The sequence below is a fragment of the Dermacentor silvarum genome, chromosome 8, assembly GCF_013339745.2.
Source record: "Dermacentor silvarum isolate Dsil-2018 chromosome 8, BIME_Dsil_1.4, whole genome shotgun sequence".
Classification (NCBI taxonomy): domain Eukaryota; kingdom Metazoa; phylum Arthropoda; class Arachnida; order Ixodida; family Ixodidae; genus Dermacentor; species Dermacentor silvarum.
This window is the reverse complement of record NC_051161.1, coordinates 136,916,506-136,931,062: the sequence shown is the minus strand read 5'-3', so window position 1 is coordinate 136,931,062 and position 14,557 is coordinate 136,916,506. Positions and strand designations below refer to the sequence as shown.

The 14,557-nt window shown below is 48.8% G+C and overlaps 1 protein-coding gene across 3 annotated transcripts in view; it reads right to left on the bottom strand.

Annotated features, from left to right (window-relative positions):
• The window catches only part of LOC119461721 (decapping and exoribonuclease protein), an 85,724-nt gene that overhangs the window by 19,753 nt on the left and 51,414 nt on the right, over nt 1–14,557 (bottom strand). For all 3 annotated transcript variants that reach the window (XM_049672032.1, XM_037723088.2, XM_037723087.2), the window contains exon 3: nt 4,116–4,338. In XM_049672032.1, coding sequence (XP_049527989.1) covers nt 4,116–4,338 — 223 coding nt within the window. The remainder of the gene's footprint in view (nt 1–4,115; nt 4,339–14,557) is intronic.

The following is a 14,557-nucleotide window of genomic DNA, read 5'->3' as shown; positions in this document are numbered from 1 at the left end:
ACATACTTTTCACCAGACTCTCTCGTACTACTTTGGTCCCCTTGCCAACGAGTGGGGCTCCCCGAGAAACTCCTTCCGTGCTGCAAAGGTCCTTACTGCGTTCTACGTCAAGTGACTAACGTCACCTATGAGATCATCCCAGTGACATCCGTCGTGCCAACCGGTTCCACATCACCTGACGTCGTACACGTCTCTCGGCTTAAGCCCTATCATGCCCTTCCCGATGGCCCTGTCTGAAGCACCGGGATGGTGCTTTTTCCGCCGGGGGTTGTGTTACGGTGAGGAAAGCAGACAATGTAAACGAGGGAGAAGGCGACGAAGTGGCAACAGCCTCTCTGTATTCTCAGCTGCTGTTTATCTATCTCCTGTGAATACATCTTGTAAATAGTTTATATCGGTGACAATATCAAACGCTTCAATTGCTTTTCCATTCTGCCATATCTCTGCCATATCAAGAAGATTGAGATGCAAATGTATGAGGGAGGCTTCTGTGATCTTGGCATCCAATGAATTTGTTTACTTAAACGACACGTACGGAACTTTGAGAGAAGTGATAAGGAGTTTTATTTTCTACTATTGCTATTTATTACTTTTGTTAATTTTGTCGGTTTTTATTGTTGCCTACTTTACCGTGCGTTGTCATTGGTTTGCTATAGCTTCACTTTTTCAATATACCTTTCTGTACTATCCTACCTTTTACTATAAAAGCTTTTACTATTGTGAGGTGTCAGCCATCCCGCACTGCCTGTCTTCTATGTCTCTGGACAGATGGCAGCACCCGCAGCTGCTCCGTTTAGCATTTTCGTCCTCAACCTACGAGAGGGCACCTGGTGTGAGACGCCAGCAGGGACTGGCGAGAACTGCACTGCGTTGCTTGTGTGGAATGACCGTTTTATGTGCATGTGCGAGCGTCGCCCTGTTGTGCCGCAGTGTTTTCCGTTACTCTCGTTATTAAACATGTAATTACCAAGAGACAGCGCCCATGTGCCTTCGGTCGTTCGCCCTCGAGCCTCACACTATAAAAGCTAGCCATAAATACAAGCATTTCCCTCCAATAAAATTTTGGTAGAGTTCAAGACATGTGCAAGACTCGTCCTGTATATTTCAGCCGTCTTTGATTTGTCAGTGTGCCATCGCACTGCACTGGAATAGATAACAAGCACCAACTTGCCCGCCGTTCAATCATCCAGATGAGTTTTCTTGAGACCAAGTGCTTTTGATAGCAACTACAGCAAGCATAAATTATAGGCATTCACAAAGTAATGAGGAGGAGGAGGAAAGATAGAAAGAACGCAGGGATGTTAACAAGAAAATCGTATGTTTGGCTAACCTACACTGAGGGAAGGGTTCTGGGTATTTTTTTCTCATTCCCGGCGATAGCTGCGACAGTCAATGGCGGCAGCAGAACACATCGCTAATCGACAGGGTTATTTGAATGAACAAAGAACAGTTTACGCTGTATAAGCTACACGACAGCATGTTGCCGAAACAGGCACGTTACATCTGCTGCAATTACCTCTATGCCGCGAGTTTAAAATCAGTATCTACTCTTCACCGTTCTTTAAGATTTCTTGGTTTGCTGGTTACTGCGACAGCCCTTCGACGAAGGCATAACAACATCTTCCCATGAACATTTCAATCTGCAAAAAAAACTTCACTACGTCTTAATATTTCAAGAGAATCATTTATCGCGATGAGTGGGTTCTACAAGTTTTCACACCTATGTAACTGGGCCTTGCTCCTCTAAATCGTAAATAAATTTTTCTTTCGCAGCAAAGTGTATCAAAAAATGACACACTGCTTAGTAGAGATAACAATATCAAATGCGTTCTTTATCAACGTTTTAACGGACGCCAAATCAGAATACGCTCAAACCATCGATGATGACAGTTAAGCTAAGCGAATTGCCCGAACGAACTAACGAGCGACAGTCCGCCCTCACCCTTTCTGCCCCTTTCAAGAACTCGGCTGCACGAGTGCTCAAATGTGACAGTCCCCCACTCCCCGCAAATCAATTGCCCGAAATCACACGCCCTTTTCCTCGGTGCCTTCGCTTGCCTACCCATGATGAACAAGCGAGTGACAATGGCCCCTTTCCTTTCAGTTCTCGCCCTTACCCGCAACTCGGTTGTGCAAGAGCTCAGGGGCGACAGCACCACGCCCCCTCTTTACGGCCTCTCCCCTTAACTCGCTTGCCAGAGATCACACGCCTTTTACCACGACACGTTTCTTCGTCTTCTTTCGCCTCAAGTCCCACCGCTGACAATCAAGCACTGGCCAACTACGAAAACGGTGAAAGAGCCAAAAAAAGCTATTCGCTAAAAAAAAAGTAGCAGCAGCTTCGCCCGAAAGGCGAAGCATCAATTCTGGCAGCAAATTAGTAGACAGCCATACGAAGTACGGATAGTAGTTTTATCGGCCATATAAAGTTGGAAACATTTGCTTACGAACTGAATTAACAAGTATGGTGTTACGCTCGCAAAAGCAAACATGAACAGATCTCATTCAATGACCATAGACACTCGCTGTCAATACCCTGGAATGAGGAAGCGTGGCAGCAGCAGCGAGCGAATTGACCTTCGTATTGTCTCTCTCTTCAAAGTGAACTAAACCTCGAAAGCACAGCGCATACGAAGCTACCGACACTCGGCGTGGCGTACTTTTGTCCACATCACAGGTTGCTTTAAAGGTGAGGCCCACTTGGGCACGAAATCTGTCCACATCACAGACCACTTTCCAGATATGGCGAAGCAGAAAGCCCCCTCCCTCGCCCCTCCCCGCCACCAGTGCCTCGCGCTCAGCAGAAGACAGCGCGCTTCCGCCCCACCTTACTCCCTCGCTCGCGTACGATTGAGCCACGAGCGTTGGCTGTCAGCACCCTCGCAAGCTTTCACTTGCACACACACCATACGGCTAAGACTTAGAGATTGACTCCAACCAAATAAGGAAATTTACTAGCCCGACGTTTCCGAACCAATTCGGCTCCTTCTTCAGGGGGTATTCTTCGGAGGTGGCGGTGTGCCGTTTTTAAAAGGTCCATCGTAAGAAAGGAGAGGAAGGGGGAGAGAGCGTAAGGTGCGGAGACACTTGACAGGGCACCTGTTCTAGATAGACGAAAGAGGTGGGGGGGGGGGGGGGGCTTCGGCGTCGCTGGTCGGCTTGGTTGACCGATGCTGGGCGCCCTTTAGTCGCGGGAATGCGTTGACGAGGGACAGGGGGGGGGGGGGGGTAGGGGGAAGGGGGACGAGTTGTTTTGGTGTTGCTGACCTAGAGCAGGGGTCTTTTCTTCCCTTCGTCGTGTCTGCAAGACTATGAACATACATAGAAGGAAGGATGCCCTTCACGGGGTTTATATTGCCCGCCGTGTTCTGAATGTGCCATGACTCCAGTTGTAGCCTTTTTCGCCAGTTTCTCTCTGTCTGAAGGATTTGGGTTTCTTGGAAAGAAATCTTGTGGTCGGCCTCTTCGGAATGTTCGGCGACGGCGCTGCGTGGTTGAATGTTCTGACGTCATTTTCATGTTGTCTAATTCTTTCTTTTAGATTTTTGGTTTCCCCGATGTACAACGCTGGACAGTCGGCACAGCTGATTTTATAGACGACGCCTTGAGCTTTTTATTTTCCTTTTTCTTTTGGTGGACGGTCGGTCAACCCAGCCCACCAGCGACGGCGAAGCCCCCCCCCCCCACCCCCACCACCTCTTTCGTCTGTCTAGAACAGGTGCCCTATCAAGCGTCTCCGCACCTTACGCTCTCTCCCCCTTCCTCTCCTTTCTTACGATGGACCTTTTAAAAGTGGCACACCGCCACCTCCGAAGAATACCCCCTGAAGAAGGAGCCGAATTGGTTCCGAATCGTCGGGCTAGTAAATTTCCTTATTTGGTTGGAGTCAATCTCTAAGTCTTAATCAATTTTCCCAACCACACAGGTAATTCTGTCGAAATGTTTAGCTTCAACACCATACGGCGCGGGGGAACGATGTTATCGTGTTTGAACTTCATACGCAACATCACAGCGACGGTGATGGCGATGCCGACAGCAGAAAATCGCTTGGAGTGCACATATAATTGCTATCGCAATAAAACCGAAATGTTCTGTTCAATGTAGTAGACACTCACTCATGGAATCTGCGCCGCTGCCACTCCGTGGATAACACGCAGTTCGTTTTGAACTCCACGTAGCCAGCCGTGGAACCCAGCTTGCATTCAACAGAGGGGTCCACCGCTTTCACTTCGCCACCCATCACGATAGAGTGAGATCCAAGCTGGCAGAGGAGGACGGTGTAGTATCCATCGCCTTCCCTGAGTAGCTCGTCTTCCTGGGGGTCAACCCCTGGCTCGGCTGCGTTGCACAAAAATAGGGTTGTGGTCAACTAGACCATCAGTCACATGGTACGACATTTTTAATGTTAAAGATAGAATATTAAGAAAAAGAAATCCGAGAACACCTAAGCAATGATGAGTTGCGAATGCGAAAGCATTGTCCAAATGAACGCCCCTGAGCGGCCCTTCGAGTTATGAACTCGCGGTCAAACGAGCACATTGAGATGCTTGGCACGCTTTATTTTGGCCTTATCAAGGCGCAGTTCAAATGCACGAACAAGCGCGGACAATGTGCGGACAAGAAGAAGCAGAAATAAACTTTATTATAACGTGAAAGGATTGATGTGGTTGGGGCCCTTAGTCCAGGGCCCCAATGGCTGCCGCCATCACTCCTGCTCGTCGAATCAGGGCCAGCCAGTCTGGCTGGTCCTGATAGGAACGTGCGGATAACACAAGCAACCAGAGAGCAGCGTTTGCACGCAGCGTCGCATCGCCCTATCTGCTCCGTTGAGGCGCGCAGATGATGTGGCGATGCCCTCTCTCCTCACGCAACACTTAGCACGCTATTGCGGCTGCAGGTGTTCTGATTCACTCGCTCTGCTCTGTCAAGGCGTGCGCGGGACGTGGTGTCACAGCCAATATTAATTTAGGTGCCGTTTCACTGCTACAGATACCACCAGTGTTTTCGCTCAATGGACCATTTGATGCTTTCGCATCAAAACCTTCCAGCGGATGCAGAGTGTGAGGTGAAGGATAGATCGGTGGAGGCATTGCGCTGTTCACCACGCTTACTCTGTTAATGTGACATGTTAAAAAATGTTTGGGGCAGCTTCGCACTAGTGGTGCGAAGACTGGGCAAACAGCAAGGCTGGAGACCTCGCCTAGCTTTACCTTGGTTCGGCCAAGTTTTTGCGAGGTTATGCTTCGAGACTTAGCCACATTTTGTACAAGATCATCCCAGAATCATCAACAGCCCAAAGAGCAACGAATACTCGGTCATTAAAGTTTCTGGACGCTTCTGGACACACAAACGCGCTTGCTCGGTTTCGCGGGCTCGCAACTCCGTATCTTCTGCGAATGGCCGACGTTTTGCCGCCGCTTCAGCGGCGCGATACTCGGTATTGGACCGAAGCCGTCTCACTTGCTCTTGAGTGCAGGCCCGGCAGCTTTCGCGCCACGCTTCCTCTTCTGCGGGAGTGACGCTCCTATTTGGCCGCCCCCTCTTCGCGGCGATGTTCTCGGCACGGAGACAGCAGGGCTTTCGTGTCGCTGTGGCTTAGCTCCGCCTCTACGCAGCCACGGCAACTGCTCTGCACGGTGCGGTGACTTCATGGCTCGGCAAAGCTAAGGCAAAGCAATGAGGCGCGCGCTAACACGTCACAGCTTATGCAGCTATGGCGAGGCTCGGCAAGGTCGGCGCAGCTGGGGCGAAGTGTTGCTAGGCAACGCAAGGTGACATCATCGCCAGGCGGAGGTTTTGTGGCGTACACTCGACGGACCATCCTCGAGCTTAAACAGCTTGACTAGTTCACAGGGGTATGTGCAATTGCGCTTGGACCTTTCTGCACTACCACCAGGATCGGCTGACATTTAAGCGTTAGACCTGACGGCAAACACATATGTTAAACAGCTTCACTGTTAAAAACACCTGCTGGCTATTCAGCAGCCTCGGGCTAAATTCGTAGAATGAGCATAAGGTGTGACGTATAGGCTTCCACTGCCCTATGGCACATATTGCACTACACAAATGCGAGGCTCTCTAAAGAGGAGACTGCGCGAGCATAACATGTCAAGACTAAAATCACAGACGGTTGTTTTCTCGCTCTACGCTGCAATAAATGGGGATGTGCCCTGGCTTCGACAAATGCGCAATTGGCAATCATAGTTACGACCAGTTCGTGCGTCACTGCGAAGCTTAAGCCAGAGCAATTTAACGAAAAAATTCAGTGGCATTTTAATGGTAAATGCGAGAGGAATTTAAACTGCTTTTAAAACATTGGAAAGTGTTGACCACGAGCTGACTCGACAACGTCGTGCCTCTTCGAGGAGCTAAATGCACCTGAAGGTGGTCCGGAGCGCCCAACCGCACTAGGAGCATATACAGTTAAACATGGATATAACGAAATTGACAAATTCCCGAAAAACTTTGTTATAATAAGGATTTTTTTATATGCAGGTTTGGCACGAAAATTCTAAGAAGAAATGCTTACCGTATTTACTCGATTCTTACCGCTTACCGATGGCGTCTTAGCGTCGTATAATGCCCGTTTATAGTCCGACGTTATCGGCGCGCGGGCCAGCGTCGTTTGTGGCCAGTCACGCTACGGCGGTTGCGCTGCGCCGGCCGAAACGCCATCTCCTCTATACTCCGACGCGCACCGCCAGCTGTTATCTTCAGAGCATGCGCAGAACGATCCCAAGCCTGCGCGCTGCTTTGAACAGCTGTCTGCGACCGTCGGCGAAGCGGCGTGGGCACCTTTATTTCTTCGCGCGAATGGGTCAGGAGCCAACTCGGCGCCGGGCCCGTCGGGGCACGTTGGAAGCGGCCAGTCGTTTTCGCCAACATGACGTAGGGTGCATGCGCGCTCGCGTTACGTCGGACTATAAATGGCCCTATAGTGTCACCTAGTGTCAGGTTAGTGAAGTGAAGCGCAGAGACTGGCGTAGTAACCAAAAAGCGGCGCTGCCAGCGCGTTGAAAAATAAACGTTTTTTTTTTTATTCGGCAGCATCAACTAGAAAAGGAGAGTGCCGGCTTGGTGGGCTAGGCGAGCTGTAGCAAGCGACAGGATCAGGTATGAATGAAGGGAGGGGGAAAGGTCACGCCCGCGGCAGCAAGATCGCCGGGTCGAGGGATGCCGGCCCGCCTCGCACACGCTCGCACGCACGCACACGTGCACTCGCTCTCGCCTCGCAGTCGCCGTGAATTCGAGCGCGCCAAGCGCTACGCCGCCGCTTCGCCTTCCGTCGCGGCCGAGAAGGTGCTTCCGGTTGCTGCTCACGCAAAAATGACAAAATTTAAGGTGAAATCTCTAGGTTGTCGGCAAGGAAAATTCGTTATTTCGAGGGGTTCTCCCGCTGCCACTTCGTTACGTAGAGGTCTCAAATACATGTGCTTCTATGGAGTAACGGCGGGGAATATAAAAATTTTGTTATATCCAGGAATTCGTTATATGGAGGTTCGTGATAAGCAGGTTTAACTGTATATATTGTCATGAGCAATGGCAAAGACAAAGACGTTGTAGTGGGGCTGGGTCAGAGGCTGTCTTGTTGGACTGAAACCTGCTGGAACCTGTGTGCTCTGTGCAGTCTTGACTAGACAAGCGTTAGCCGTTTACTGTTAATTAAATACTCGTCATAACATCTCTTTGGTGGAGGTGCGAGGTACGATGACTGCGTACTGTCTTCCGCCAAGGAGGCGGGAGAAACGTGGCGTCCGCTCCAAAAATCCAGGGCCGGGTGGAATAGAGCCCACAACCTCCATCGTTGCTCTCTCTTATTGACCATCTGCAATCCGGCACCCTCGACCCTTCCTTAACATGCTGTTACTTCAGGATAACATTTTTACCGCCGCAACACGCACGCCGACGGCACAGAACTCCTGCTCGTTCTCCCGCATCATCTGCGCAGGAATGTCCTCGTCCAGTTTCATGACACCCCCACTTCCGGGCACTTAGGGGTCTCGAGAACTTATGATCGCATATGACGAGGTTTTTTCTGGAAGGGCCTTTATCGTTCCGTTCGCCACTACGTAACATCTTGTGACCTGTGTCAGCGTCGCAAGAAACCTGCGACTCAATCTGTGGTCTCCTTCAGCCAATTGACGTTCCAACCGAGCCGTTTTATGGAGTGCGCCTGGACTTGCTCGGTCCCTTTCCAATTTCCATGAAAGGCAACAAATGGATTGCAGTCGCTACGGATTATACCACTCCGATATGCAATTACTCGAGCGTTGCCAACCAGCTGCGCCACAGACGTAGCCGACCTTCCTACTGTACGTCATCCTCCAACATGGTGCTCCACGTCACCTACTCACAGATTGCGGTCGCTGCTTCCTGTCTCATGTGGTTGACGATCTACTTCAATCATGTGCTACTCATCACAACTTTACGACCTCATATCACCCTCAAACCAATGGACTCACCGAATGCCTAAACCATACACTGACCGACATGCTTTCCATGTACGTTTCAGATGACCAACACGATTGGTACGTTGCGCTTCCGTTCGTCACATTTGCCTACAACTCATCGCGTCATGAAACTGCCAGCTACTCACCCTTCTATCTTCTCTTTGGATGTCATCCCTTACTACCCTTTGACAACTTGCTCCCTTCTGATCCGGCCTACACGTCCACGACTTCCTTTGCGCAAGATGCCATCACGCATGCGCTCGTCGTACGCACAGTAGCCCACGCTCGGCTCTCGCCATTGCAGACTGCACCAAAGTCCATATATGATCGTCGCCACCAGGATACTGATTTTCCACTGGGCTCTCTCGTCCTTCACTGGCTCCCATCTCGTCGTGTCGGCGTCTGTGAAAAGTTAACGTCGCGGTACGTCGGGCCCTACCGCGTGCTGCGCCAGGTGACTCCTGTCACCTATGAGATATCTCCATGGCATCCACCTCATCTACTGCCACACCACGAAGTGACATCGTACATGTTTCCCTGTGATAACTGTGATAACCCATTTTGACCACAACAAGCACTGGGACGGTGCTTCATCGGCCGAGGATAATGTCACGAACAATGGCAAAGACAAAGACGTAGTGGGGCTCGGTCAGAGGCTCTCTTGTCGGACTGAAACCTGCTGGAACCTGTGCGCTCTGTGCCGTCTTGACTAGACAAGCACTAGCTGTTTCCTGTTAATTAAATACTCCCCGTAACAATATATATATATATATATATATATATATTCGCGCTGCTGGTTGCTGGTGTCTTTCGAGACGGTGCCTTACGCTGCCTTGTCATTCCTTGAACTTGTAGCATCCTTGAAGGACACTGCCAATACACCTCTTATCAATTTATATATATCAAATTAAATTAATTCAATCAAAGGTTGTTACGTGCCAAAACCATCATTTTATTGTGAGGCCCGCCGTAGTGGACGACTCCAGATTAATTTGGATCACCTGGGTTCTTTACCGTGCACCTATATTTAATAAGCACAAGGGTGTTTCCTGCATTTCGACCCAATGGAAATGCGGCCGCCATGGCCTGGATTCGATCCCGCGACCTCGTGCTCAGCAACCCAACACTTTAACCACTGAGCAACCACGGCGGGTAATATATATATATATATATATATATATATATATATATATATATATATTGATAAGGGGATTTATTAAAAGAAAGCGACACACGAAAAACCAATGTAGCTCCAAGAGAACAACGGTCTCGGCACCAACGCCCCTCTACTGTTTGCTTCGTGTGCTTCTTTATTACACTATATATATATATATATATATATATATATATATATATATATATATATATATATATCTGAGGTGTGTTCAAAAAGAAACCGAACTTTTGCTGCAACACCTTTACTGTGCATGGTACAACATTTTAAGTGCTGTCCTCTTCAAAGTATTCCCCTCTACTGGCACTGCACTCTTCCCATCTTTTCTTCCATTTTTGGAAAGCCTCCTCGAACGGACTTTCTGGAATACCACGCAGGCCTCTTCTCGCATTGTCCTGGATCTCCTCTATGGTTTGGAAATGACGTCCTTTCAAGGTAGTTTTCAGCTTGGGGAATAGAAAAAAGTTTGCTGCATATCCAGAGAATATGGTGGGTGGGGCACAACACGAGTGTGGTGTTTCGCTAAGTAGCTGCGGACAAGGAGTGACGCGGGAGCCAGGGCATTCTCACGATGCAACATCCAAGCCTCATTTTCCCACAATTCAGGCCTCTTACTGCACACAAAACCTCTCAAACCTGCTAGGATTCCCTGGTAAACTTCTTTGTTTACCGTCTGACCGTGTGGCACAAATTCCTGATGGACAATGTCTTTGCAGTCAAAAAACACAACTAACATCACCTTCATTTCTTACCGACTCATGCGTGCTTTGGCCACCCACTGCCATGACTGCACTTTCGTTTCAACATCATAGCCATAAACCCATATCTCATCGCCTGTTATGACGTCCTTAAAGGGATACGGACAAAAAAGTTGGCGGGTGGTTTTTTGCGTTGGAACGAAAGTTGAACTGTTGAAAATGACGAATACAACAAGCTGCTCTGAAAAAATTAACGAGACACCTTTTTTTTGCGATTTTCTGTTGCACCCTGCCTCCAAGCGGCCGCCGGCAGAAGCTGAACTTTGACGTCATAACACCCACCCGCGCGAGCGCCCGCGGCCAAGGTCGGCCACAGCCGTCGCAGTGTTTCCAGGGGTGTCGGTCCCTTGCAGCGTTTGTTTAACCCCTTTCAGCGATCTTCACACGTGGTCCGTCTGAAACATTATCACTGTCGGCGCTCCACGCAGGTGGTGCGTCTTACATGCACCTTCCCGCGGTCATCGCTCGGTATTGATGCGTTCGTTGTGGCGGACGGAAATGCCCAGACATTGCTGTTATAACAGCATCGTTGGTCGTGACACGCCGTTGCACACGTTTCCCAGAGACAAGAAGGTGCGTAAACATTGTATACCTGCCTGTCAGCCATCCCGCCCAGCCTGGAAACCTCTAAAAAATGACTTCATTTGCGCGGACCACTTTGTCGACGATGATTATGTGACCAGCCCGGCTGTGCTGAAAAGCCTCGGCATGGCGCTCAAAAGGCAACACCTAAAGCCTGACGCTGTGCCATCGGTCTTCTCACGAAAACGCAAGGCAGAAATGATCAGCGGCGCGTTTGAAAAGAGGAGGCGAGAAGATCTCGGTACTGTTTTCGTTCACTTGCAGCCTTCTTGTGCAGTGTGAGGGCGAAGCTGGGGTGAGATGCCCGAGGCTGAGCTCGAAGGCAGTAATGTCCTTAAAAATGTTGGCAAAGCATAGTAAAACAATACAAGGCTAGCGCGTGCGAGCGCGACTCACGAGATCAGTCCTACATGGCAGCGGGGCAGACACACACACAGCTCTGCTTCTCCACAGGCTAAAAGCGGAAAAAAACTGTGGAGAACGCCAGACAGGTGCTGCCATCTGTCGGATGGCTGGCGAAGTGGACGTGAGAGTCTCTGAGGTACTGATACCTCACAGCAGTCGCTCACGCCGACGGCATAAACTACTATTCAGTCATCCACGCAGTGCTGAAGTACCCTGCAGCTGCCTCGCCTGCGTGCATTCTTGAAAAAGCAAGTTTACAGAAGAAATGACAAAATTCTTGCACAAGTATCTGGTGCAGAGCGAAATCTTTGCACTACAGTTCACGAAAACCTGACCGACACTTCCACGGCTGCCTGCTCTTCGTCGCTTGACGTGGAAGGCTCGTAATCGTAAACGGTAATATTTCTTGCCAAGTTGGAATGGTCCTCGTCTTCAGACGTGTACTCGTCACTAGTAGAGGCACCAGAACTTGAATCCATGCTCGCAATGATGGCGTCGGTACGCTTCGAATGATCGCGGCCAGCCGGCTGGCTATCCGACGAGGGTGTCGTGACGTCACACCTTCCAACTCCCACGGGCTGGGCGGCGAGGCGTGCGCTCACAAAAACGCAAAAAATAAAGCCATCGGCTCATAAACGAGCTAGGCGACTACTTCTGTTCGGTGTAATCACGCACTGAGGATTGATTTTCAGCATTTTCGCAAAATTTTCTGATTTTGCGTTCGTATCCCTGTAAGAAAGTTTTCATCGTCATTGGCAGCGACGAGCAGTTCCTGGCTGATTTCAACATGGGTCTCCTTCTGTTCATCAGTCAACAAACGCAGCACGAATTTTGCACTGACAAGACGCATCCCAAGTTTGTCATTCAAAATTTCATGACATGATCCTACGCAGATACCCACTTCGTCAGCGATTTCTCGAACAGTCAAACGACGATTTCCATAAATCACAGTTCAAACTCTCTCGACGTAATCATCATCTGTGGATGTGGAAGGTCATCCAGGCTTGGAATCGTCACCGACCGACATTCTTCCGTCTTCAAAACGCTTGAACCAATCATAGCACTGCATGCGACTCATACAGTCCTCCCCGTATGCTTGCCTAAGCAAATGAAATGTCTCTGCAAAAGTTTTCCCAAGTTTGTAGCAGAACTTCAGACACACACGCTGTGCTTCCAATTCCTTCATTGTCACTTTGGCACCAATCCGAAGAACAGCTTGTTCATGTGCTCACTTCAGCGGCGGTAGCTCGCCAACTAACGGTCACAGCAAAACGCGGCAAACGGCAGTTTGTTGATGAAACCCGCCGTTACATGCACTCAGCAGCTGCAGCGCGCTCCCTCTGCTGGTTGGCGCGCTATTTGAAAAGTTTCGTTTCTTTTTGAACACACCTCACATATATATAAAAATGAGAAGCACAACTTCGCGGTTATCTTAGGTTTATTTACCCAACAGTTCCGGTCCTTCAGAAAGGACTGACCTTTAGACCTTCGGACCGACCTTTAGAAAGGTCGGTCTAACGACCGAAACAGTTGGTTAAATAAACCTAAGATAACCGCGAAGTTGTGCTTCTCATTTTACTAAATACACTTGGCCTATTGACATATCCAGTGACTATATATATATATATATATATATATATATATATACATTGTCCCCACTACTCCAGGTGACATACACATATAAACATACATATAGATCAGTGAAGCAAAGAATCACAGGAGCTGGCACAGAAATAGTAAAAAAAAATAGAAGCATGTAGGAAAAGCATATAACAGGACTTCACTGACGCTTATATATATATATATATATATATATATATATACATTGTCCCCACTACTCCAGGTGACATACATATATAGACATACATATAGATCAGTGAAGCAAAGAATCACAGGAGCTGGCACAGAAATAGTAAAAAAAAAATAGAAGCATGTAGGAAAAGCATATAACAGGACTTCACTGACGCTTCGGCCGGGGTCCTGCCTTCACCAAGAGTGCGATTGCAAGCACACAAAGCTCAATTTATACATTTTCTCCGTAAGAGTAATGAAATATATATCTAGACACAAACAAAAACCTGGAAGAACACAAAAACGTGCATAGATACTTGCTTGTACACAGAGCGGCATTACTTAGGGGAAAAAAAAACTTGAGTAACACAAAACCGTGAACACAAACTTGTAAAACGTAGGTAGCCTACGACCACAAGTGTGTGCAGATTTAGTGGCGTCATCAATGTCAACACGTACACCCGTGAGCAAATGTATACGGACCACAGGGTCGCCGAAAAAAAACTGAATTTCTTTGTAATTAAAGAGCATAAACTGGAATTGATGGGTACACTGAAAAGTTCGCAATGTCACGTTTGGACTGCAGGCCTCAATTTCTAAGTGCGTTCACAGGCAGACGAAAAAATCAGCTTTATCGCGCAACCCCTGGTTCGTACACTTTTGCTCACAGGTGTACATTGACTCATGTCAAAGTCAACAAAAAACGACGGGCATATGCAGTGGTGCTATAAAGTGGTACAAAGTTGCACGTACATACAGTGGCATTATGAAAGCATGTTCACAAAAAGCATGCGAGGGGTCGCATGCTGGTCTTTTGCTGTGTTCTGCAGCAAGTCACGATAGTTTTTGAAGGTCACGCGTCCAATGGTTGTAGTCAAGTCGTTTGTACCCACCTTGAGAACCAGCGATGTCGTAGAAATTGGCACCAAGTCCAGCAGGGCGCGCATCAATTATGCGCGCTCGGGCCTGCCAAGCGAAGGCTGGTGTGGCAGTGCAGTTAGGGTCAAAGTGATGGAATAGGTACTGAATTTGCGAGTAGTCCAAAACTGTAGTATAAACTGGGGTTGACGGGTGCCTCCAGTTGATGCTTTTCCTCGTGCTTTTGCCCGAATCCATGGCTGATAAATCAGTGAAGCAAACAATCACAGGAGCATATCAACAAATATGGCCAGCACTCTCTTGCCATCGACTTGGGTCTTCAACGCACCTTCCATTGGGTATTCGTCATTGCAGATCTAAGCATGGCCATGTTGGGTGCTGACTTTCTGAACCACTTCGCCCTCAGTGTTGAATCTCCGTGCTCGTCGACACGACGACCAGTATGTCTATACAAGGCATCCTCGCACCTACAACATCAACCATTGAAATGGCGCCTCAATTCTGTCCGACTTCCCAGC